Source organism: Electrophorus electricus, chromosome 6 (assembly GCF_041902795.1).
Source record: "Electrophorus electricus isolate QZ-2024a chromosome 6, ASM4190279v1, whole genome shotgun sequence".
NCBI lineage: Eukaryota > Metazoa > Chordata > Actinopteri > Gymnotiformes > Gymnotidae > Electrophorus > Electrophorus electricus.
The window spans coordinates 31,534,742-31,560,155 of NC_137502.1; the positions used below are offsets into that span (position 1 = coordinate 31,534,742).

The 25,414-nt window shown below is 49.4% G+C and overlaps 1 protein-coding gene across 2 annotated transcripts; it reads right to left on the reverse strand.

Annotated features, from left to right (window-relative positions):
* Positions 1 to 1,984: 1,984 nt before the first annotated feature.
* pbx4 (pre-B-cell leukemia transcription factor 4) lies at positions 1,985 to 24,172 on the reverse strand. Of its 2 annotated transcripts, XM_035525108.2 has the most exons (9): positions 22,507 to 24,172; positions 18,697 to 18,810; positions 16,282 to 16,355; positions 5,359 to 5,603; positions 4,595 to 4,785; positions 4,128 to 4,263; positions 3,804 to 3,960; positions 2,176 to 2,262; positions 1,985 to 2,088 (listed from the first exon to the last, which is right to left on the reverse strand). In XM_035525108.2, the coding sequence occupies exons 1-8, from the start codon at positions 22,686 to 22,688 to the stop codon at positions 2,219 to 2,221; spliced, it is 1,143 nt and encodes a 380-aa protein (XP_035381001.1). In that variant the 5' UTR covers positions 22,689 to 24,172; the 3' UTR covers positions 1,985 to 2,088; positions 2,176 to 2,218. The 2 variants fall into 2 exon arrangements, with proteins under 2 accessions (XP_035381001.1, XP_026873111.2); XM_027017310.3 differs by lacking the exon at positions 18,697 to 18,810 and having other exon boundaries at positions 22,507 to 24,170.
* Positions 24,173 to 25,414: the final 1,242 nt, after the last annotated feature.

A 25,414-nucleotide genomic window follows, 5' to 3' on the forward strand; every position in this document is an offset into this window, starting at 1 on the left:
TCCCAGAAGAAAAAGGTCAACGTTAGTCTGCAAGATCCTCATTACGGGCTGTAGTCCAACTCTAAACCCTAGTACGCCTAATGCTAGTTTTTGGTTAAACTTCAAAAGCAGAAGAGCCCTTGTTAATTGGCCATGTTAACTGGTTAAAAAAAAAAAGTTAAAAAAAAATAATAATTAAAAAAAAGAAGCTGAAAGTGTAAACTGTAGGCAACAGAAGGGATGTGTTTTTGTGGCATTCTATCATCACGAAAGTGGTGCTTTAACTGCATACAATACAATCAGTATTAAAGTGTGATTAGCGAGAAAGAAAACAAAGAAAAACAGGCACCACTGTACGCAACAACAGGCCATCCAAAACCAAACCAAACAAAACAAAAAATCTTCCAGAACATCCATCTCTTCCCTCCCCCAAAAAATCCTTCACAAACATTTTCCATCCACGCTTCTCACAAGTGTCTTGATATTTTTGGCTTGGAAGAGGTCAGGTAACTGCGGTCTGGTAGCTGTAGCCCGTGCAGGTGCTGTGGGGTTTTCAGTTTTACTTGGTGGATGAGCATTTAAAGCCAACAGGAAGCTGTGCAGCATATAGCGCCAGCGCGATCTGAACCGAGGGACATGTCCCCTACCACCGTGTGTAATGAACATCACGCCACATGCATGTAAATGACTCTCGTTCTTTTTTTGGTTTATTACATCCTCTCTATTCTGAACAGGGCAAAAGGGCAGAAAAATGAATCCCAAACAGACAAGCTATGACTGCATGCATGGAAGACAATTTCATCTTTCATTTCCAAAAAACAAAACAAAAAAACCCCCAAAAACCTGAAAACCACCTCGTGCAACGCTAACCCACTGTCCTACATAGCAACCACATCCCTTCTCTCACACAGAAACAGCAACTAATCCTTACAGTTATATGTTAGTATGGTAGCTGGTGCATTGTGGGTGTGTGTAAAAGTATCATCAAAAACTTAAACATGAACCATATGGGGGGGGGACAAAAAAAATCCAAAAACAAAAGGACAAAAAAGAAGGACTAAAGAAACTTGTAAATTTGTAAAAGGGACTCCCCCCCCCCCCCCCCCAAGATGAACATAGCTGCTTCGCTCCGGTCAAGTACAGACCTGACTACCACGTCGTCTGCTTTTTCTCTGCAGTTAAATGTGAAATGACTTGTGACCCACTATTTTCACACCGCTCTTATCGTCACCTCTTTTCCAACTCTCACTTTCAGTTGTGCTTAACTGTTTTGTTTTTTTTTCCTCTCTGATAACCAAGCACCGATAACAGAGTACTGGTAACTGAGGATCTTCCTTATATGGGCACCTGGGAAGTACCTGGGAAGAAATGTCACTGAGACACTGAAAACAGACAGGGAAGGAGGACAGGCATGATGTCTTGGTTGGTCCAGACATTCTTCACCGATGAGAAGACTTTACTGCTGACAGTACTTTGGTTCCAGCGGGGAGGGCGGAGCTCTCGCATGGTGAACGGGTGAGCCAGTATTTGTGGGTGTGGTTTGTGGCACTGGGTGGGGCTACGTGCCCCTGTCCAACCCTTTTTAACTTTTCTTCTCCCGTCGACAGTGCAGAACAGGAGTACGAGTTGGGGGGTGTGGCAGCTTCTTGCAGAAAGGACCCACGAGGCTTAGAACCTGTCCGCCTCGAAGGGGGAGGCATGCCTGTGTGTTTGTGAAGAGGACGGGGGTAGTGGTTAGCTGGCGGGGCAGGAAGTGGGGGAACCTGTTTAGCAGAACTGCAAATATTCCCGGGTGCTTCAGCAGCTGCTAGCTCAAAGCAAAAAAACAAACAAACAAACAAACAAACAACAACAACAAAAAAAACAAAACAAAGAAAAGCAGAGACCAAAAATGAAACAGGACTGTACTGGGGGAAGGCTTGATGTTCTCTCTCTCTTTCTCTGTGTGTGTGTGTGTGCGTGTGTGTGTGTGCGTGTGTGTCTGTGGTGGGGCGGGGGGGGGGGGGGGGGGTGGAAGCTCCACGACTCAGTTGGAGGTGTCCTGGTGGACACTGCTGGGCTGTTCGGATGGAGGGCAGGTGGACGGGTCTGGCTCGTCCTGCGGTTGGCCTGCAGACACACCGAAAAGGGACATTTACAGCTGCTGCACAGAACCTGTGTAAGAATGTCTCTGCAGCGCAGGCTAATGTTACTCACGTCAAAGTGGTGCGGGGTGTAAACTGCACCTCCTGCCAGCTCCTCATAGCCGTCCGTCAGGTGTGTAGCACGGTGCAGGGTATCCACCTGTTCCACACGTATGCGAGTTCATTTCAGCACACACGCACGAAGCCGCACCCACACCTGTAGCCTAGCACGGGTAATTACACCAAGAATGGCATTTTCTCCTGTTTACCAAACCAGACTGACTGTTCGCTAAAAGCAACAACAAAAAAACCAACAACAGTGCAGTCACCACGCCAGCCCAGTGGCATTCGACTAAGGCAAGCCAGAGACCAAGTGCGGTTCATCGCGCGGGCGCCTGACTCTGCCTGCTCATTCTGGACAAACAAGTAACATCATCTATGATTTTGACAATGCTGTGCTATTGACTGGAGGGTTCATGAGATCTCCAGTGGCATTTCCAAGGCCTTCAACATCCCACGACATTTTATTAATATTCCAGTTCTCAGTGGTTCCTGTGGAGTGGGAATGTGACACGACTGTGATTCCCCCAATTCTCAAACCCCACCGACATGTCGCTCCCGTCAGCCCAACGTGGGTTAAAAAGTGCCGCTGATGCCAGGCAAAAGTGCGACAATTCACGCTCTCCAGGCTCGAGCAGCGGCCAGGATTATTCCCGATGGACCACGGGAAGCGGATTGGGATTCTAACAGGAGAACCCTGTGAATCGCAGGACCAGAAAGCTGTACAGTTTCAGTTGTGAGTTCAGAACGTTGAGTTTGCGGGATGTGTTTGGATTTTCCACATCCAACACCACGCGCGCTGTTGCAGAGCGCGGGGTGACCGCAAGGCCATCTCTGTGGCGCTGACGGAGGACGTCTCACGTGCCGCCCGCAGGGTTGCTGGGACGCAGGGCTGCCTGCATCAGCCGTGGAAAGGCACCCAAGGGTGTGCCCATGGCGTGGAAACAGGTCGGGTGCTGTTCCGTACCCCCAGCAGTGAGCCTGCTTTGTTCTGGAGGAAAGCCCGGCACAGGGCCAACGTCTCCTCTCACGCTAATCGCCAGTCAGATCATAGCAGAAAGGAAATAAAACCGGTCGAGGTGTGGCAGCAGGAACAAAACTGGGCGTGCCGTGGCAAATGCCCAGTAAAATGCCAAAAATCACTAGTACCAGTATCAGTTACTAATACCATGCGTGTGCGTATTGGTGCACTTGGGTGGGGAAACAATAAGAATCACCGTGTTTCATAATAAACAGACTCAAGGAAACATTCAGTGTCACAAAGATAGAAGCTACTGGCATTCCCCACAAACAGCCGCCCTGAGTTTACACAAGAAAAACCACCCACTACACAGTAAGTACGGAATCAATGGTAATCGATAAGTCCACGGTATGGATGTCACAGTCCGTTAACCGGCGCCGAAGCAGGCGCCGTAAGGTCTATACGAGCGCGAGCAGACAGCGTGGCACCAGAAAGGACTTCACGCCAGCCGAAACAGGAAGCTCTCTGTAACATCTCGCTCGCCAGTCACGCAAAGTCGACTAGAGATCACACCGGTCCTTCCTCCACAAAGCCCGTGGTCACGGATCCACCGGACCGCGTCAGACAGGCTGACGGGCGAGCGGCAGGATGGTCGGGCCAGGGCGACGGGTTGGAGGTACCTGAGTTGGGGGTTGCTGGGGAGTTGGCCTGGCTAGCCTGCGCCGACGCATTGGCTGCGTCCACCGCCGTCTTCACGGCGTACAGGTTCGCCTCCTCCTGGAACTTGCCGATGTTCTTCTTGTACCGAATTCTCTTGTTGCCAAACCAATTAGAGACCTGAAACGGAGTCCTTTAAACCTTAAGTCGTCTGATCAGACGAGTAAAGATTTAGCCTACGCACTACTCTCAAATATTCAAATAATATTCAAATAATCAAATATTCCACACACATACGTGCTTGCTGTGAAGAGTCTGTGTGGCAGGGCACAGCCAGGGCGACTCACCTGAGAGACGGTGATGCCACACTTCTTGGCCAACTCCTCCTTGGCCTCCTCGCTGGGGTAGGGGTTGGACAGGTGGGAGTAAAAGTACTCGTTCAGCACCTCCGTCGCCTGCTTGTTGAAGTTGCGTCTCTTGCGCCTGTGGCCGCAACAAATGATGCGGTCAGTGATGCTTTTAACTCTCAACTCCAGGCGCACGCACACACACATGGAAGCAGAATTATCTCTCTGTGTGTGTGTGTGTGTGTGTGTGTGTGTGTGTGTGAGAAATCTGGGGTTTCTCATTCATGTCAAAAAAACCCTCTAAGCTTGACCTCAGCAACCAAAAGGAAATCAAAGTGAGCTTCCTCCCCCCCTCCTACCCATCTAATACAAGCTGCACATTTTGAAAGAACACAAAGAAGCAGCGGAGCGTTCCCTCCATACGGCCGTCCTACGGTGGAAGGAGACGGCGCGGCCGCGTCACGCACCTGGCGTCGAGGAAGCGGGAGCGCAGGATCATCACGGCCTCGCACGTGCTCTGCTTCAGCTGCATCTGGATGGAGCTGAACTTGCGGTGGATGATGGCCACCATGCGCTCGATCTCCTTGGGCGAGATGGGCCGCGTGCGTGACTGCTCTCGCAACAGGTTCATCACGTGGTTGGTGAACTCGCTGCAGGCCTGAGAGTATATTTGTTTGTTTACATTTATGGCATTTAGCTGACACTTTTATCCAAAGCGACTTACAATTATGACTGAGTGCAGCTTGAGCAATTGAGGGCTAAGGGTCTTGCTCAGGGGCCCCCAACAGTGGTAGGGCTTGAAACAGCAACCTTCTGATTACAAGTCAAGTACCTTAACCATTGAGCTAGCATTCGTGTCACATCAGGTGACGGCGTGGTGTACAGTGGGGAGATGCACTCCTAGCTGGCATCATGCTAACCGACGCCAACAAAAGGGAGACACCTGGGAAAGTTGCGCCACCCGTTCAGCGACAATTATCGTCCTTACAGAGCACAAAAGCAGCAGCTCCGTAACTCGTCAGACCCTGTGTTTCCACTCCGTGGCCCTTTGTAAGAACAGAGCGCGGCAACCTGTGCTGTGGTAACACCATCAAACTCCAGTAACCCCCAGAGAACCCAACACTGTTTGCTTGACTGTCAGCGTCATTGACTAGTTAACAAAAGGTTAGACGCCAACAAAGCAAATCGCCCGTTACGCTGGGCAAACGTGCGCGGCACGCGTGCCTCTCACCTGCTCGTACTTCTCCAGCTCTGAGTGGTAGATCTGGCGGATCTGCGCCAGCTTGGCCCTGTAGTCCGAGTGCTCGATGCTGCCGTCATTGGGCGAGCCGCCGGCTGCTGCAGCCGCGGCCGCGGCCGCCGCCGAGCCCCCACCCTTCTCCGGTCCGGAAACGCCCTCGGCCAGCAGCATGTTGTCCAGGCGCATGATCTGAGGGTCCGGCGGGTCCTCCTCCTGCACACCTCTGATGCTCAACACTGTGGCACAACACGACACACGGGCCGCATCAGGAGCCGCGGCGATGTCCGTAGCGCACGTTACAGATGTTAATTCCATCCGTATGCTTACTTTTAAAAAAAATAAACAAATAAACAGGAATAATTCACAGCCAGATAACATCAGCCGAGCGAGTAAAAGAACTGAGGATGAAGGGAACAGTTCTGCTCTCGGCCAGTAGAGGGCAGCATGGTGCCTCAGTGACAGTGGCCAGTGGAAGGTGAGCATGAGGCATGGCTGGAGTAATGGGAGAGCATGTGTTGTCACTAGCGGCGCCGGCAGCCATAAGTACAGCTTTCATCGGCAGCCACGCTGCAGTGCATTACCCCGAGACCCCCCCCCCGTCATCCCACGGGCGCAGGCATCTCTCTCTCAGCCCCTCACACGCTCCCCCGCCAGCCCGATGCAAACGCGCGCCGCTGCCGAGGGGTAGCCATGTGAGACAGACAGACAGACAGCAGGGCTGTGTGCGCGCGCGCGCGCCTGTGTCACGAGACGGTAAGGAGAGCCGGTTCTAGAAAATCTGCCGCGCGACGGCAGCTAAGGACGGCATTCCTGCGGCCAGCACCAAGCGGTGAGGTCACAGCTCTGCGCACTGCTGGTGTAGCCAGTTCCTGATGGGTTCCAAAGAAATGGAAGGAAAGGAAAGGCAAAGAACCAAAAAGACAAAACAAAAGAAAAAAAAAAAAAAAAGAAAAGAAATGAAAGGAACGAAACTAAAGAGATGGAAAGCACAAGTGGACGTCTCATGCACGCGTGCGTCCTCCACGCAGGATCTGCTAATGTGGCTCTGATGATTGTTCCATCCAAAACGAGAAAATCAAAGCCCTTCTTTGTACTCTTCCAAACTTTTAACTGATGCCACATTTTTAGCTGCACCCACTGATACCATCCCCCCTCCCAAAACACAAACGCTCTTCCACTTTCTTCCCCTCCCCAAATAATCTACTTCTCCTTTAAAAAAAAAAGCAGCTTTTTTCCCCCCTCCGATTACACTTTTCTTTTTGCTCCTCCTCGACTCTTCTGGGTCCTTCCATTCAGGTTCCCCCTTTTTCCTCCCTCCCTCCCATTCCTCCTCATGGTTCAGGAATGCAGCGTACCCAGCCGAGTGAACTAATGACCCCGAGATCGCCCGTTCCTCCCTCGCCCCCTCTCCGCTCTGGCCAGTAAAACTCCCAAGCCCAATAAAAAACAAGAAGAAAAACTTTTTTTGGAGGGGTGGGGAGGTGTACATTAAATCAGATTAAGCGTCTCTGCGCATTTCTGCGGAGATTGCGGCTGCGTAGCGACTGCGGCGCGAGGCTGTTCTTTCTTCTCGCTCTTTTTTTGAGTGGAAAAACGATTTGGACCGCCATGCAGTCGGCATGGAGGAGGGGGAAAAAAAACGAAAGAAAGAGAGAGAGAGAGAGAAAAAGAGTGCATATGGTTCAGCACACAAACACTGGTCCGGCGGCCCCAAACGATCTCCCTGGCTAACCATTTCCTGAGCTGCCCGGGCAGAAAGCACTAAAAGCACAGACTGGATGAAGAAAGCTGCTGTTTCATCAGTGCGGGACTTGTGCCCACCGCGCGAATCCCAAACCTCCACCGCCCCCGCCCGGTACCACGCACTGCGCCCTGCAGCTGCAGACCCCAGGAACGCTGCCCCTGCGATTCATGCCCCCTAATCATCCCAATTAAGCCGTGATTGCTAATGATCGCGCCAACAGCCCCGGCCTGCTCAAAGCCAGGGTTACGGGTGCCCTGTTTAAACGGCTCTTCCGGCGTTCGGATTCAGCGCACCTTATGGTGTGAAAATGACTCCGAAACCCATAATTAGCTGCTAATTAAATGGCAAATGGTAGAAGACAAATGGCGGAATACCCGTCTACCTCACTGGGTTTGCCTCCTGCGCGGAGGCTCAGAGGCGCAGCCTGCCAGTTCACGGTGTGTGAATGTTTGTGTTTGTTAAGAGGATTAATAAAGCCAGCCTGTAAATCTTTCAATTAGCACACTTCATTAATATAAACACACCCTCATGCTAATGAGATAATGCACATTTTAATGTGCTACATCTGTCCAAGTTGCACTAATATCCTTCCATTAAATTCATGAACCTTCAACAAACGAATAAAACAAACAACTATAATTAAACAAAACAAGTCACATATTTCCAGATTTCTCCAATACAATGTTTCAAAAAAAAAAAAAAAATGCAGAGGTGTGTGCGCGTCTCTTCCTTACAGGCTTGTTGGAACATGTGACGTTAGCATATAGAGCTAGTCAAGTCAATCTATGAAATATTCAGCGAAAGCAGCTGGGTTTGACTGCATACATAATCCCCCTCACTTCAGGCCCGGACGATGGAGCTGTGCTGTTCAGGTACCCTACAGGTGATGTGTTAAGCGCAGACGAAGCCATTGTGTTCGCTGCTTCTAGCAGTATATTAATGGTGCCATTTTCAGTGCATTACGAGAAACACAGTCCATCATGGCTGTGCTCCCAGCTCCTGCTCAGCCTGCTTTTTGCCTCCGTACCGCTTAACGCTTTCTGTCTCACTCTCTCTCTCTCTCGCATCCCCCATTTCACTCTGGCCTCTCTCCCGCCAAACACCCCCCACCCCCTCTACTCCCCGACTCCCCCTCTCTGCACCCCAGCCCCCCCGGTCTCTCCCTGTTCTCCATTTCAGTCGAGTTCTCCATGTGAGCCGCAATCCCTCATGCTGTCAGCCTCTACCCTCCTCCTACTGCTTCCCTCCCTCTCTCGGTAGACAGACAGGATTAGCATTTTAATTGCATCAGCTCCCTTGGGTATTCACAGCCTTTCACTGGGAGAGTGTGAGGGAGCAGGAGAGAGGGAGAGAGAGGAGGAGAGAGAGAGGGGCAAGAAAAGGGGGAGAAGGAGAACCAAGGAGAATGGGGTGGGTGGGGGGAAAAAAAAAAAAAAAAAAAGGAGTCACAGGAGGTGATCTAAAAGCACGATGGAGATGAGAAGAGGAGAGAGAGGGATAGAAGAAAGGGAAGAAAGCACAAAAGGGAGGGATGAGCGAGAGCGAGCGAACACCGGGAGGGAGAGGGGAAAACGGGGTGATCACGGAGGTCTGGAAGCAAGACTCCTGCCTTCCGATCGCCTCTCCGCCCATAAACCTGCAGAGGAGGACGCGAGCAGCAGGGGATCCATTTCTGAGCACAGAGGAGGATCCCATAGAGTCCAAGTGGATGAGAAGACGCTAACCGGAGGGCCCTCAGCATACGCGCCAGTGTTATTACAATATGTGAGGGCAACAAGTAACAAAGAGGAACGTTTTAATATCGTGATTTAGTGATATAGCTGCCCAAAGCCTACCGCCATTGGCCTACTAAACACTGTTATTCTGAAGCGAGTTTTAATGGCCTTGAACTAAACGTTGTCTGCAGGAGTCTGTCGGCGAGTCTTGCGTATACCATCAATACACGTGGGAACTGTGAGCTCAGGCACACAGGTTATTTTCACAGTGCTGTTCATACGTCACGCAGTACTGAAATGTACTCTGAGTGTATAATTGAAATATAAAAAGATACATTAATGGTCTGCCATAGCACCCATACCAATCTTCACATTAAAAGTTCATGTAAAATATTCCTTTAATGAGCTGTGAAATGATTCTTCTATGAGGAGAAAAAAAACAAAAAAAACAAAACAAAACACCCCTAACATTTAAAAACATGGCCAATGCACATTGCTTGTCATAACGACTTGGGGGGGGGGGAATCAATCAATCAATAATCGTATGTTGCTCATTGATAAAGGTTTAATGGTCATTGCACATTAACAGGTAAATAAACAGGATGAGCAGTGACTGATAAATCAGACAAACATAAAACATCTTAGGCAACATAAAAAAATAAAAAAAGGCAAGACCCGGGTTGGGGGGGGGGGGGGGGGGGGGGTTGGAAGCGAGAGAACTGTAGAGTGAAAAACAGAAATAATAAGTGAAAGACATCAAAAGTCAGGTTTTTACCTCAAGAGACTGTGAAGGAGAGACAGACAGACAGACACACACACCCGTGCGTGCGTAAGGAGAGAGAGAAAGACTAAATGAGGCAGGTTGAATGGTGTTATGTGGAAGCACTCGAGAGAAAAGTGTCTGAGGCAGGGAGGAGGAGCTTGGTGCTGAACCTACCGGTCAGCTCTGCCTCCAAGCAGCTCACGTTACGCTCACGTTAAGCAGTGTGTCGGGTTTATTTAGCGGAGTGGAGGAGTGGCGAGTGGTCAATGTTTACACAGTGGGGTGCGATGAGGGTGTGAAAGGGAGCACTCACACCTTCAGCAAACACATGGCTCCGGCCTCGCACGGCATTAATCAACCCTCAATTAACAATGCGCTCGGCCAGCGAGTCCTGGACACACCGAGACACAGGGCCAACGTTCCTGACCTCGCCAGACGGTGCCGCATCCAAAAACAAACGCACACATAAGGCCCGGAAGGGACGGGGCCCCCATGGACTCCTGCGGATGAGGAGGAAGGGGACGAACAGCATGTCCACCGCCGCGATGCGTCCTTCCTGTGGCCACGCCCCCGCGCGCGCTCCCCGCCTCCCTGGCTCATCAGCACAGCTGCCTTGCCTGCTAATTAGCGCCGCCTCTTAAGGAGCTCCTAAAGACCTTGTGAAAAATGAACGCTCATTTGAGAGGTCGTTAATTTGCACTGCTATGCAAATTAGGTGGCAATTAAGCAATAGATCAGAGGAGCAGCCCCACATTTATAACGAGCGAACGAGCGACACGACAGAGCCGAGTGCCGAGGCCAGCTACCCAGAAGGCCGTGCAGCATACTGAGTGTGCGGTGCCGTGGAGTGAGGTCGGTAAAGTGGGTCGGCCTGGCCAGGGCGGAAGAGTCCACCCCCCCCACGGTACAAGGTCATGTGAGGACTTCATAAATCTGTCCCTCGCGGCTCTACGACGGCATATGCTACATGCACCTTTGCATCTGTTCTGACACCCTCTTGTGAGGCAAACGGATTTTCCGAGATTAGCGAGCGGCTAAGGCATCCTCCGGGTGTCGTCCATGCAAAGCCCGGGGCCAGGAAGCCATTGATGACCTCTGCCTTGTCTGAACAGCCGTGCCCAGCACGCCAGCCTCAGAGAGGGAGATTAGGCAGGGCAGTGAAAAGGTGCCTATTAATTGCAATTAAATCATCATTAGTATGGATTAGGATGCGGAGCCTACAACTCTGCCCCATGCTGCGACCACGGCAAAGAAACCAACCCTGCCACGGCAACATTTACATATCTATCATTGAGGAGACATTGGTTTCTTGCAAAGTCTGGCCCTAGACTGGAAGGCAATAAATGTGAGTGTATGCATGCATGCATGCATGCATGTAATATTATTTTTTATATATATATATATATATATATATATATATATATATATATATATATTATTTTATATATGTATATATGTATGTATGTATGTATGTGTGTGTGTATGTATGTATGTATGTATGTATGTATGTATGTATGTATGTATGTATGTATGTATACACACACCACAAAAAACAGAGAAAGAGAGAGAGAGAGAGAGAGAGAGAACTGGACCTGGGATACTGATCCACTTCGGTGAACTGGTATGTGTTCAGATGTCATGGAACGTTTATTAACTAAATTAACTAACTGAACATACGACTCAAATGTGTGCACCAGCCCACTTCACAAAGACCACTTGAGCGGAAAATAAAGACGTCATATCTGGATCTTCTGTTACGGATTTAAAAAACCAGCCACAACATTCCAGAATCTCATCAACACTTCGGCCTGCAACACTGTATTCACCTCGTTACCACAGTGTTACAAGATGCACAAAATAACTTTCAAGTATTTATCATTTCAATTTGATAAAGAGTATCGCAATATTTCAAATGATATATCGTTCCAGACCTAGCAATACTGTGACAGCATCGCTGAGCCCCTTGTGGCTCAGGTCTACCGCGAACACCACACAGAACGGGAACGTCTCGGCGGCACACGCCGCCCCAAGCGCGCTCCGTGTTCGTCCGTCCTCCCTCCCGAAGACGTCAGACACCCGATTCCTCTAGGAATAATGTAAGGAGGAAAGAGACGTCCAAGCCCACACAGTTGCAGGCTGAAAGGGAGAGTGCGAGGTGATGCTCGCGCTCCCCCCCCCCCACCCCCTCTTATGGGGGTGTGGGTGTGGGGTGCCCGTCAGGGCCAGGGGTCTGGGCGATATTAGCCGTCCGCCAATCCGGCGTGGCGACTGGACACAGAGTAATTACTGCTGCTCTTGCAGCCTCATCAATCTCTCTCCATCCTGCAACCCCCCCCCAACCTCGCCCGCCTCTCTCGCGCCTTCTTTTCTTGCTCTTGCCGCTCCCGAGAGGCGAATGGAGGAGAGAAAACCGAATTGGAGTGTCGGTGTGGCGGGTGAGCACGCGGCCTGGGCGGGATCCTCGTACGACGGTATGAGGATACTGAACTGCAGTGCACACGTGAAAGGCAAAAAGGGGGGGGGGAGAGAAAAACAAACAAACAAACAAACCAAAAACAAAAGGCGCCGTCCGTGCTCACGGCAGCACTAAGTGGACTGCATTAGGCACAGAGGATCGCGCAGTTGGAACGGCCTCGGCAGAAAGACGGGTGGAGGGAGCCCGGCAGAGTAAGAGAAGCTCTCTCCCTGGCTTTATCCAGTCGTTACTCTCTCCTCGTCCCTCACTGGCTGTTCTTCATGTCCCTCCGTTTTGGCCAATCCCTCTCCGTCTCTTCCCTTACCATGTCTCTCTAGCTTTGTCTCTCTTCCCTTGCAGTGTGTGTGTCTACACCTGCAGCTACCTCTCTTTGTGCCTCTCTCCACCTTCGCTGTGGTGTGTGTGTGTGTACATGCATCCCTTTTATTATCCGTGTCTCTACCTTTCTGCCTGCTTTGCTGCTGTGCGCGTCTCTCCAACTGTCTGCATCTGTGACTGCTGAAAGCGTTTGTCTCTCTCCACCATTTCTGTGGTCTCTCCCCGCGAGTCTGCCTCTCTAATCTGCAGTCTCCTCTGCACACTGGGTGTGCAGACTTGGCCTCATAAAACATAATAGAAGTCTGTGGTTTCTAACAACTCATAAACTTTTATGGGAGAGTTGAAATTAAGCTCTCTCAAGAACGGATAATAATTAAAAAACTCTTAATTAGGCCCGTGATTAAGTGGACTTCAGGAGGGAAACTCACGAGCGCTAGGATTGGACAGCCAGTTCACAGTCCAACCTCTATGAAAGCGCACTCAACCCTACTATTGCAAAGAAAAAGTACATAAGCATTTACTAGTAAAGAGTACATAAACCAACTTCTTGCATTAACTGACAATAGTACAATAAAGACAGCGAACTAACTCTGGAAAAAAAGCTGGATTTGGGGCATTAAGGTGGCTGTTGAGACTGTTAATAACCTGCATAAGCAAGGCGCCCGAGCAGGATCTGGGCAGGCGTTCCGTACCCACCGCAGACTCCAGTATCAGCTACCAGCAAGCAGGCTGGGAACGTGTCCAGCCTGCGTCCGGCAAGCCGCCTCCTGGGTCAGACTAGGTGATGTGGGTGGGGTGGCGTAAACAAGCAGTGCAATGCCAGCTGGTTAATAATTCACTCGTCCTCTTATGAGCAGAGCAGAAAACCTCCTGCCATCGATTAAGTCGCCGTTTCTCCGTGACGCAGAACGGGTTGGGCCACGAGGCGCGCGGGATGGAGCAGGGTGGCGCCTGGGTCGAGCCAGCGGGACAAATGCAGGACCGGCGGGGGACCCTGCCCTCCAGGGCCCAACGTGCATACTTGTGCAAGCGGCAGGCAAAAGCAAGAGAGTGAACGTTTGAGTGTCGAGTTACAGCGCTCAGACCCGAGCGAGTCGAGGCAGGTCACGGTGCCGCGTAAACCAGCTCGGGGTGGATCACAATGAAGCTGTAAAGTTGAAGCAAACCAACACTTGGGGTTTTCCATTAAACTGGATTAATCTTTCACACGCAACTCTTATTATGCAGAGTCATTGCTTTTCAAAAGCCACTGTAGTACTGGTATGGCAAATATATAATACTCAAGCTCGTAAAACGCAATTTAATGCGCAAGACACTGACATCAATTCCAGTTCAAGCAAGAAGTTCTCATCCAGGACTGATCTACGATGGTCTCTACTGAGTAAATGGGAGAATGGCGATTACACAGGCAAGATATTTAAGCAAAAATAAACAAAACGCTAATACATGTTTACAAGGGATTTAGCACACAAATATGAAAGACGACTGCTGGAGAAATAAATAAGTCCAGTCAAACACTAGTCTAATAATGAGACTCTCAGTGCTGAAGTCTTCTGAGGCACAAGCTCTGGTTCTGGAGGCCAAATAACCCACGAACCCGTCTCCCGCCCACACACACTACCCACGTTTTGTTTTGGTTTTTTTTTTTAAATCAGGGGATTTAAGCCTGACTCGAGTCATGAGCCGATATCGGTGTGTGCTAGAAAGCTAATCTGGCCGCTTATATCTGCTCGTACTCCGGCAAGGCAACTCAACTGCAAATACAAGTCTCATGACCAGTCGTCTCAATTCTGCACTGTAGCAGCACGGCAAATACTGCTAACGAAAGCGCAGCCTGTGGAGGCCGCGATAACCGGCCGAGGGTGACGATCCGGGCTCGATCCACTACGACCCTATGAACAAAACCAGCGTGGCGACAGATGAAATGCCTGTCTGGTTGCTTACTAGCAAGCAGCCATTTTGAGCTAGCACCTAAAAGATTGGGGGCGGGGAGACTGAACACACCTCTCCCCCCGGCTCCGGTCTCGTGTTTTTGAAGGACATAAATGAACAAAACGTGCATTATATACATAATATACATATGAGGGCCACTTAAACAGGGGACACACACACAAAAAAAGGAGAAAATAATGACAAACCCGGGGAAGGACATTTGAGGGGAACATTTCCTTAACAATAAAACAACTGCAGCAGTGCTCAGAGGAATTCAGCACCCCTCCCCCATCACCATTACCATATCAAAGCCTGGAGTTCAGAGCAAGTCTTCTCTTTCAAGAATGAGAGCGAGAGCGAGAGGAGGAGGAGGAGGAGGAGGAGGAGGAGGAGAGCGAGGCAGCGGGGATAGACCCGAACTCGGGCTGCTTTCATCTCTGCTGTTCTGTGCAGAGATGTTGGGGGGGGGGGGGGGGGGGCGCGTGTGTGTGCGCGCCGATGGTGAGCTGACAAGAAAGAAAGGGAACGAGTCAGAGAGAGAGAGAGAGAGAGAGAGAGAGGGAGGAGTAGAAAGCAAAAAGACCAAGTGACTGAGCGAATGAGAAAGAGATCAAGGGGTAGGGGGGTGGGCTGATGACTGCTGTCAAAAACCCACTAGCAGCAAGTGGAGGGGGGACCCAAGACACTGCCTTGTTTAACGCACATTCCAGTGGGGGAAGAGCCGGGGGAAGAGCCGCGAAAGGCCTCGAGCTGGCCGAGAGCTACCTCGCGAGCCGCGCACTCTCAAACTAAAGGCACGCTGTCTGTACGGGGCAGGGGAAGGCCATGTCTCTCGCTACGACCACAGCTTCCTTTTAGCTGAAACAGTCATGCCACAAGCCTGAAGGTTCTGCGCCTACTTTCAGCACTGCGCCTCTTTCCCAGGCCTGCTCTCAGCTGGCAGGCTAAATGTGAAAATCAAAGTGAATGACATTAGGTAAATAAGACAGCGGGTTGCCCTAGCAACAGGGACAAACCCCCCCCTCCCCTCGTCCCCCACGCCCTCCCCCAAGCTTTCCTCCAGCCAACCCGTTTCTTGCATCTAATTAGGGGGGTGGAGGGGTGGCGAGCCGCGTTATTGACAGATCGCCACGAACGGGCGGCCGCTTGATGTTTTTAATGGCAGCGACTCAACGCGAGCACGTTTGCCGGAGGACCGAGGAGGAATCTCGGAAGGTAAAGGGCAGGGGAGATGACAAAAGGTCAGAATGAACACAAAACGGCAGCGAGGATGTGTGCGTGCCAAAAGGCACACACACACAAAAGAAAAATGGACCCGAGTACTGTATAGATCGCTGTAAGGAAGGTCCAGGTCCAGGCTATTCCTGTGGTGATCAGTATACGGCACACACTGGTCAAGGCCAAAGCATCTTTCACAGTTCGGCCTTTTTAAAGCGGACTGGTGCAGTTCTAGATGGGGTCAATCGCTCGAGCTCATCAATAGGCGCTGTCTGGATGTCTCGTACAGGGGAGAGAAGACGGTGGACACTCCGGGCAGCCTCTGCCGGCCTCGTCGGCGCGGACGGAAGCCAAGCTCGGGTGCATACGCGCTGCCAACAGCGCGGTGGTTTCAGGGACTTTGGTCAGGCACGCTCAACGTCGTGCCGCTGCTGACAAAAAAGAGAGGCTCAGAAGAGCTGAACGCAGAGGCGTTCGTCTGCCTCGACACCGTGGGAGGCCACACAAGGACAAGTCATGTCTGTGCACGTCATAGACCTCTGCTCCTCCGTATGATCAATTATCTATCAAAGAGATTTTTTTTTTCTCCAAAAAACAAAGAGAGAGAAAAAGAAGAAGAAGAAGAAGAAGAAGAAGAAGAAGAAGAAGAAGAAGGAGCGGTTGCGAGAGAGTGGAGTTACACTTCCAGAAAACTCACATAATCTTAGAGATGAAAGCAGCGTAGAGTTGAAAGGAGGGAATGACTTACCAGTCTTCTCTTTGATCTCACAAAGAACGCTGAAGAGAGCCGGCTTCATTCGGTGACAGTTCAGGGCGTGTTTTCTGCAAAACACAAAAAAGAGAGAGCGAGAGAGAGAGAGCGAGCGTGTGAGCGAGCGCACCAGTGTTGTTCAGCCTCCCAGTACACACACGAAGGACACACACGTAGTGACGGACAAAAAAAACAAAACAAAAAACCCCGCAGCAAGGCACAGGGCCGACGCTGCACGTGGCGTTCGGGGACGGAGGGCTCGTGTAACCGGGAAACCTCACAACGTGCAAGGTTAATCTGAGAACACACATGCTTTATAACACTACACTTAAAGCATGTTACTTCCAAATCTGGAAATTTGTCAAAAACGAAAACAGACGAAACAGCATTCGAATAAAGGCCTCCGAGTACTTCCCAATTTACGTACGAGACATTACTGACATCACAACACTTCAAAGCCAAATTGAACGCGTTTGAGATGACGTCGCAAATTAACCATAGGTGGCGCTGTGGTCGCTGTCCCTGCCTCTCGTTAGCTGAATGAGAGGTGAACGGGCCAAGCTCAGCTTCAGGGGGAAGGCGGGTAAACAGACCGGCCCATTCGTGCATTAGTCCCGCCCCTTCCTCAACCCCCACCCGCGGCACCGCCGAAGACCAAGGCATGCAAATCTGAGCAAAAACATCTTCCTCCGGCCCGCACAAGCAGGGCCTGTGCACTCCTGTCGGTCACGTCTAGCAAGCATCTCTGTGAAGCGCAGCAGCAAGCGGATTAACCGTGTCCCAAAAGTAACAATCCAACATTACACACTCTGCGGTGGTCGCGTCTTCGCCGTCAATGAAAAAGGAAGAAAAGAAAGAAACCCCCCCCTCCCCCCCCCAAAAAACAGATATGTTTAGCAGGCCTGGCTAATACACTTACTGAACAAGTGGTTAAGGTGCTTGACTAGTGATCAGAAGGTTGCTGGTTCAAGCCCCATCACTGCCAGGTTGCCACTGTTGGGCCCCTGAGCAACGCCCTTAACCCGCAGTTGCCCAAGCTGTGTTCACTCAGAACTGGAAGTTGCTTTGGATAAAAGCGCCAGCTAAACGGCATAAATTTAAATGTCATTTCCATCTGAAGTTCTTTTAGTGACTGACTGTGGTCCGTGTGCCCTGGTACCGGAGAGCAGCCAGTACACCAGTCACTCTACAAAACGAGTGCCGTCTCACTCCTTTTCAGATAGAGGCCGTACACCCAGGGACGGGAGCACGGAGCCTCGCAGGCGCCTTTCCATCAGCGACCTGGCCGTGTCCGGGACCGGACCGCCGCCTCTGGCTGCTCGGCTCATCTGGGACCGTGCGCCGTCTGTGAGCCCCACGCCCTCGTTTTGTCCCCAGCAACAGAGGAAGCAGAATTTCACTTGCGCTCCCAGCAGCCTCAGTTATGTGCTGTTTCTCTCTACTGAACGTTTGCTCTGGTCAGCGTAATCTAAAGACACGCAGGGGCTCTGAAATGAATAGCGCCGTGACCGCCTGCCTTTATCAGCGGCTATCAGTACCTTATCTCTTAGCTGGGAACCAGGCACGCGAATCTGAAATTGGTCTTCCTCTTCACAATGACCTGGGCTATGTGGAAATAAAATGCCAGAGATTCTCGCTCTGGAAGTAATGAGTCCTGAGGGGTGAAGGTGTGAGAATAACCTATGCCTTCCCTTAGTCTGCGGCATACCCTGCACTACCTGAAAAAGAAGCTAATTAGCGCTTCCCCTCTGAAAGCAAACATATTGGTGTTCATGACAAATAAGTCTCGCATACCAAATGTGTGATACGCCGGTAGCATATCATGCAGTAATGTGTCATACAAAGACAACAGTTAGAACAACAGGCTGAAATGAATGAGGTCAGATCGGGGTGGGGGGGGGGGCCCACAAACAAACCCCAGACTCATCGCTGATGCCCCAGGGCGTGTGATTATTTACCTGCTTCTCAGGAGAAATCGGTTACATTTCAGGTACAAGACAGAACGCATCTGCAAAATGAAGCAAGCAGAACAGCACCGGCAGTAACCGGTGAAACCCTGGAACCTTGGTCGCAAAAACAGGCTTGTACAAAACGACATGGCTGAACCAGGCCAAACTTTCAGTGAGGGAGGGATGATGGGAGCCCAGGAGCAAGAGTGAATACTTCGGTTCGGGCACACGGGCGACACTGGGACAACAAAGAAATGATGCGTACAGACAAAATGGGAAGGATGAGCAAAAACCCTCACAGGCCTAGCTTTACCCGAGGGTCCCCGAGCAGGCATGTTCCTGTGCGTCTTTGGGGGGTTTTTCCTCCCCCCCTGGTTGCAGGAGGGGAATGAAAGCCTGCCACAGGCATGGAAGGTATGAGCGGGGGAGGGGCGAGAGGGTGGACATGCAGGCCGGTACTGACCTGTGCTGGACGCTGAGCGGCAGGGCGCCCCCTGCCATGCCCCCCCCAGCGCCCCCTCCCTCCGTGGGGTCGCCTCTTCCGGCCCACTCGGCCGCTCCCTCCTCTGGCCAGCATCTGGACACAGGGTGACAGGGTGAAAGGGTGGAGGCAGCCGACGCAGGGCGTGACGGCGCCTCCGGACCGCGCACACTCCCCCCCCGCCCGCTCCGAGCCTGCCGGGGCGAGGAGGAAGCCCACGCATCGGACGGGGAGAGACTGGCGGGTCACGTGACTCGTCAGCGGACCTGCGAGAGCAGCCGCACACCGAGCGCGACGCAGCCGGTTGACCAACATTCCAGGACGCTCCCTCACCACCAAAACGCCCGAGCCAAGTACAAAAGGTAAGAAACGCAACTTGCTGGTCTCTTGGCTGAGGATGCAACAAGAATGGACGAAACAGTGAACAAATCTCTGGTGAATAACTGGCGAAGACTTTGCCAACTACCGGCAACCCGGCAGCACCAGCTCCTGCTACAGAGGTTTTACTGATCAGGGCTGGGTTTCCCAACAAAGAGCATCGTTAAAATGGTAGAGCGAGTATTGCACAGAACATTCTCTCTCTCTCATTTAAAATGATCTGAAGAATACAGTGATTTCGGGAAACGGCGCGGTGTTTGCTCCCAGGTCTGTTGAACAGAAGGTCGGTTTTCTCTCCCTCCCATCTTCTTCTCAATAGTATCATCAATTTGGTTTAGGGTTCACATCAGGGCCTGCAAAGCAGCACTTAGCACCGACCATTTATCAAGTCCAGGTCGCCTACGCTACGGTTGCAAGGTCAGCCAAACACTCCATATAAAGCTCAAAAACAGCATCGAAATCAACATAAAAGGTTTCAGCTTTTACACAGCCAGATTTCTGAAGACGACCCCAAAAATGATCTGTGACTCATTTGAAATGCACTTCCTGTACGATCGCTTGCACCTTTATGCCCACCTCAAGACGCTTCCATAAAGACGCCAAGCAATAGGCCCTCACAGCACTGCAGGCTGGTTTTAAAAGAGCTTTCATATGCAGCAAGGTCTTCCCTCCCTCCTGATAGTTTATCTTGGTCTAAAATATGTAGCAATGGGTTTTGACAAGCCCCTCATTTCCTCAAAGGTTTGAGGAGGAAAATGTTTTTAATTCACCAACCTCTTAAAATAATTCTTGTATATACGGATTGTTTTTCATGAACGATGAAAAACATCTTTTCAGGCAATTAAAAACGTGGATGCTGCGAGTTATTTTCTATACCCTGTATGTGGTAGTGTTGGGACAACTATTTAATAAAAACAGACACAGCAAATGCAAAACCTTAGCATGGAAAAACAAACTTGACTGGACTTGAACAAGGTATTTGCAGGATAAAAATATTTCCGATTTGTCAGTAATCCTTGTGCTGAAGGTTCTGATCTGCAATGAGAACCTCAAGTCCATTTAAAGCACATGTTGGACTAGATCACCCATGTTTCTTTGGTCAGGACGATATGTTGTGTAATGTAAAAACAAACATTATCTACTAGTTTGTTTGGCTTCATCGATTTGTTTTTAATTTTTAGCTTTGAGCCTTGTTTTAAATGCTTGAATTATCTTAACAGTTTTTTGGCTTTCATTGTATGGCACTTTGGTTGACACTAGCTGTCTTTTAAATGTGCTATATAAATAAAGTTGTCTTGTGCATTAATATAACAGTGAGGTGTTTTAAAAGAAAACTGGATCGCACAACCATGACAAGCATTACATGTGCCACAAGCCAACTGCACTGCAAGCAAGAGGCGCAGGGAGCAGGCTCACAGACAAGTTTATGAGAACCTGAGATCATTTCAATGTCTTATGGCATCAGCGCTGATTTACAGGGGGAGGTAAACAGTTGACCGTACTACATAACAGAGCCCCAGCAGTGTTAACTGGGAAAAGTCAGCCAGTCGCCAGCCAGCCTCCTGAAGGGCTGGAGTACTTTAAGTCTGAGTGAGGAGGGGATGGGGTAGGAATCTCCCCCTCAGCCAGAAGGCAGTCCACTTTTGCAGCTGGACACAACAATCTGGCAAATCTTGGTTCTCAACCAATTTGTTATTTGATCTTTGTGGTTGTGGAATTTGTAACAAAGCACACCAGATCCGTCACACTGCAAGGTCTGTAACTGAACCAAACATTTTTTTTTTTGGGGGGGGGGGGGGGGGGTGTTTACACTTCAGCTACATGTTCCAATTTAACGTTTGAGGATTCATTAATTTTAGAAAGATTATTAAATATGAATATATCTTACATAGGCTCCAACAAAGTGAAAATAAGACCAAAGGAGAAATCATTTTGATTTTTCTATCCTCGTGGCATGCTCCGATATGAGAGTAATTTGTGATAATAATGTAGTGCAACACCGTCCAGAGTCGCACTTGTCAAGAACCACACACAAGCCGAAGCGCACGAGCGCGCCCGTCCAAGTCACGTGCGAAAACTGAAATCAAATCACAGCAAAACAATGGACATTTACAGGAAGTGGAGTGCTATGAATCCTTTAACTTGTAATTCAACCGTAGAAAGCAATATCCTTGCGTTCATAACCTGCCCGTGTACCCCCCCTTTACATCTCATTAATAGAAACTCGATTTGCGGACAGCTGCACTCGCGTACGCATTATAGGAGAATTGATTGCGCCCAGCACACAATGAAAAGGATGAACACCAGGGAGGAAGGGGGGTTGAAAGAACTGAATTAATTAAGAGAACCAGGTGGTCAAATGGTTTGGCGGAAAATCACAAGCTAATGACACATCGGGAGGCATTCACAATCCATCAAAAAAATATCGTTTGCGGAAATTCTGAATTCAAGCGCTATTCTGCGCACCAACCAGAAGACCCACACCAGTCCTGCAGGGTGCACAGGACGGTCAGTCACACCACGGCCAACATGTACAGACTGCGATGCCCAAATCTTTCAAATAAAGAACAGTGAACGTCTCCTCCTTCGGGCCCGCATCGCAACATGAAGCAGCCCGACAAACATCAATTTGATGGCCGTCCCCGCACGACGGCGATGACTTAATTAAGAACTCCCTGATTATCTATGCTAATGACAAGGTAGCAAATTCATCAAAGTCATTTATCTACCGGGACCCACGATTTGGCCGGCACGTACTGAAACCAAACGGTTTCACAGGACACGCGTTGTGAATAAAAACGCTTAACGCTCGGCTGGCCCTCGTATGGGTCAGACTGACCACATGCACTTACCATATTCCTCCAGAGAAACCCGTCTCCAAAAACGCTTGAGCAGTGGTTATTACTCCAGACTCTGTAGTATAGCTGGGATGGAAGTTACGGCGTTTTTAATGCCCGAACTGTTTACTTTGGATCACTAAAGTAAATTGCTTTTATAATCATTATACTGAAGCAATAATGGTAGGAAAGCGTCGTTGTGCGTGTTGTGTGAAATGCAAGGACGGGGCAGAGAAAACTAACTGGGATGCAGTCGGAACATGAAGAATTTTAAGAACTGTTAAACAACTTTTTAAAGATGCCTCCACTTGTGTTGACCCAAGATGAGAACCACGTAGCATAGGTACAGCGAGCGATTCACGAAAAAAAAAAAATGCTTTAAACTATACCACTGCGTTCACACAGAAACAACAGTTGACCTCTCTGAAATCCGACAGTCAAATGCTAACTGAAAAGTCCTGGGAATAAGCGTATCTATATATATATATATATATATATATATATATATATATATATATATATATATATAAAAAATTTTTTTTTTTTTTTTTTCAGCATTTCATCTCTCATGCCTTACCTCGCCTGTGCCTCGTCCAGGCTCTCGTCGGTGATGGCCATGATCTGCTGAAGGATATCCCCGATGTCTTGCTGTGGCTGACCGAGGGATTGCTGCTTCCGAACCGAATCTGGGTCGCCTACGTCGGCTTGCGGTATTCCGCCGAGTCCTAGACCCGTCATCATTCGGGTCTGATCATCCATACTTTCAAAGCAACCTCGCCGTTTTCCACCACAAACGAAAAGGGGGGGGGGGGTATTTACAATGGAGTTAGGTACCTGCGTCCGCAATCATGTACCAAGGCCCACGAAAATCTATCAATAACGATCCTAAAGAGGATTAAAAGGCACATGCAATTAAATCACACGTGAAGAAAAAACGGTAGGCGACGAAGTTGTGTGTAAAAACCGCTGTTGAACGGGCATGGATGTTTGCGAGTGGCTTCACAACAAAAAATATGGGGGGAAAAATCCGACCACATGCGCTTGCTCAAAAAAAAAACGGCTGTGATCGGACGTAGCAGTGGCACAGAAAATCAAATCTTGAGTGAGTCGTGCCGCAAACACTGAAAGCACAAGCAAACAGTCAAAAAATAAAAACGTACGATCCAACAAGCTACATCAAGTATCCCAGATCCAACGGTTCAGAGTGTCTCGGCAAAACAGTGCGTTGTTGTCGAGTAGGTGAGCGGCGAGCAGCGCATCGTTATCAACGACACCAGACCAAGTCCGTGCAGGAGCCAATTAACTCCCCATCCGCTAGGCAGAAACCGCCAGTTTTGAAATAAAAGTCGCGAATATCTTTTCTGAGACCGTCGGGAGAAAAAAAAACCCCAACAACCGATCGTCTGGTTCTTGAGATTATGGGAATGCACGGTGTAAAAATCGACCAGAATCCACGGATCGAGAAAACCAACCATAAAGGCTGGTGAGCTAATTGGAAAAAGGCTTCGTCTCGGTATGGAAGGGGAAAAAAAGGCAGCGACGAAGCTCGGCGACTTTGTTAACGTGCAGTAGATGAATCGCTAGCTGGCTCGTACGACACTACCAGGGCGAGTGGAAACGTGCACGCCAGAGAACTGACGACGTCTCGGTTCTCGGCGCAACGAAACGCTCCTTTCCTCGCGGAAATTAAAAGGCGCCTATCAAGCCACCATTCTGCTGCCCTCTTTAGCCGCGAGGCCGAGCTAGCGAGCGAGCTACATCAACGCGCCCGCGCCCGGGACTGGAGCACACGGCTAGCTCGCGCAGCTCTCCTTAAAGGCACAGATCGAAACGGAGACGACGCGGACGCTGGACGCACGCCACGGAAAACGCTGCGTTCACGGTTTAAGATGGAAAATGCTCAGCTCCATCCCAGCCGACGCGCCACTTGGTCTCTTTTTTTTTTTTTTTTTTCCCCGCAGCCTTGCTCTCGCGCAGACGACTTTCCTACTCCAAAGCGCACCGCTGTCTCGCGCGTTCGAGCTAGTCGACACGAGCCGCTACGTCATTGTCCATGAGGAGGTTGTCGTATAATCTGAAACCTCTAGGGGCACAATGGTGAGACCCCTGCAAATCTACATCCATGCCCCTTGATCAAAAGGGGAGGTATAGCCATCTAAGCAAGCTAAATTGCAAAGAATGTCACATAGTTCGCGTTTTAATGCGTCGCTAACAAACCAGTGTGAAGTTTTGTTCTGTTTTGTTTTGTTTTGTTTTGTTTTGGGGTTTTTTAAATAAAAATTATAACTATTCAGTCAAACCTGTGAACAACCGTTCAAGTTGAAGTTCTTAAACCAACGATAGCTGAAAGTTTAACAAACGCGCTTTTTCGTGGTTTTAGATACAGCAGATAAATATGATGATAATTAAACGACTTGAGAATTTCTTGGCAGCTCATTTAGTGACTACTGACTGGGGCCTGCAGTGGGCTGTATTTATAACACAAATATTAACGATCTTGGACGAGTGCATAGGTATACTACACATGACGGACATCAGTGCACAGCCTTATTGCCTTATTGCGCTCTACAGTCTTTGTGGATATTGCAGGTATGGTTCAAAATGGGACAAACTGTCTGGACCAGAGTTAACCCCAAAGGACTCTAGTTTCTGGAATGGTTGTGCGCACTGTAACTGTTGTTAGGATTCCCAAACAAAACTTACATGAAGTACTGCTCTATATTATGAAAACAACAAAATGAAGGAAAAACAACAACACATTTAGATGTGTGTGTGTGTGTGTGTGTGTGTATTCTAATTTAACTATTGTAATTCAGTATTAGGGAGGTCTGATGGAATCTGCAAGATGCAGCACGATTTAGGAGATTCCTGGAAGTTCATGAGACCGAGTATATAAAAATCACCCAATGAAGAAATACATCATTAAGAACAGCACTGGATAGAAACACTTAATCATTCATGTTTCCTGAACATGGGCTAAAACTATTTCTGGATTAACAGACAGCATCGTATTGCATTGAAAATTCTATTTAGCCCAGGACTAATCTCAGTGTGTGCCAAACTATCGTTCTCAGTTCTTCATAATTGAATAATAATAATCTGAGGTTTTGTGGCCTGGACATCTAAAAAAAAAAAAAAAGCATTCCAGTCCACCTAAATATTAGGCATGTTTTTTTTCCCACAAATCATGGATTTCATTGTTTTTATCAAGTGCTAAATCAAATTTTGTAAGGGTTGATCAAAAATACTCCAACAAATGGACTCTGTCCACCCCCCACCCCATCTGTTATTTTGCAAGTGTTCGGACAGAAGATTAAAAATAAGTCGTGTCCCCCCCCCCCCCCCCCAACCTTTTTTTTTTTTTTTTTTTTGCAAACGCGGACAATTTTATGGCAGTTCATCAGTCTGCGGAGAAAGACAGCCTTCTTAGACAAATGGCTGGAGGAGCATACGGGAGAGCGGTGGCCTGGAGCACAGCGGAGGAG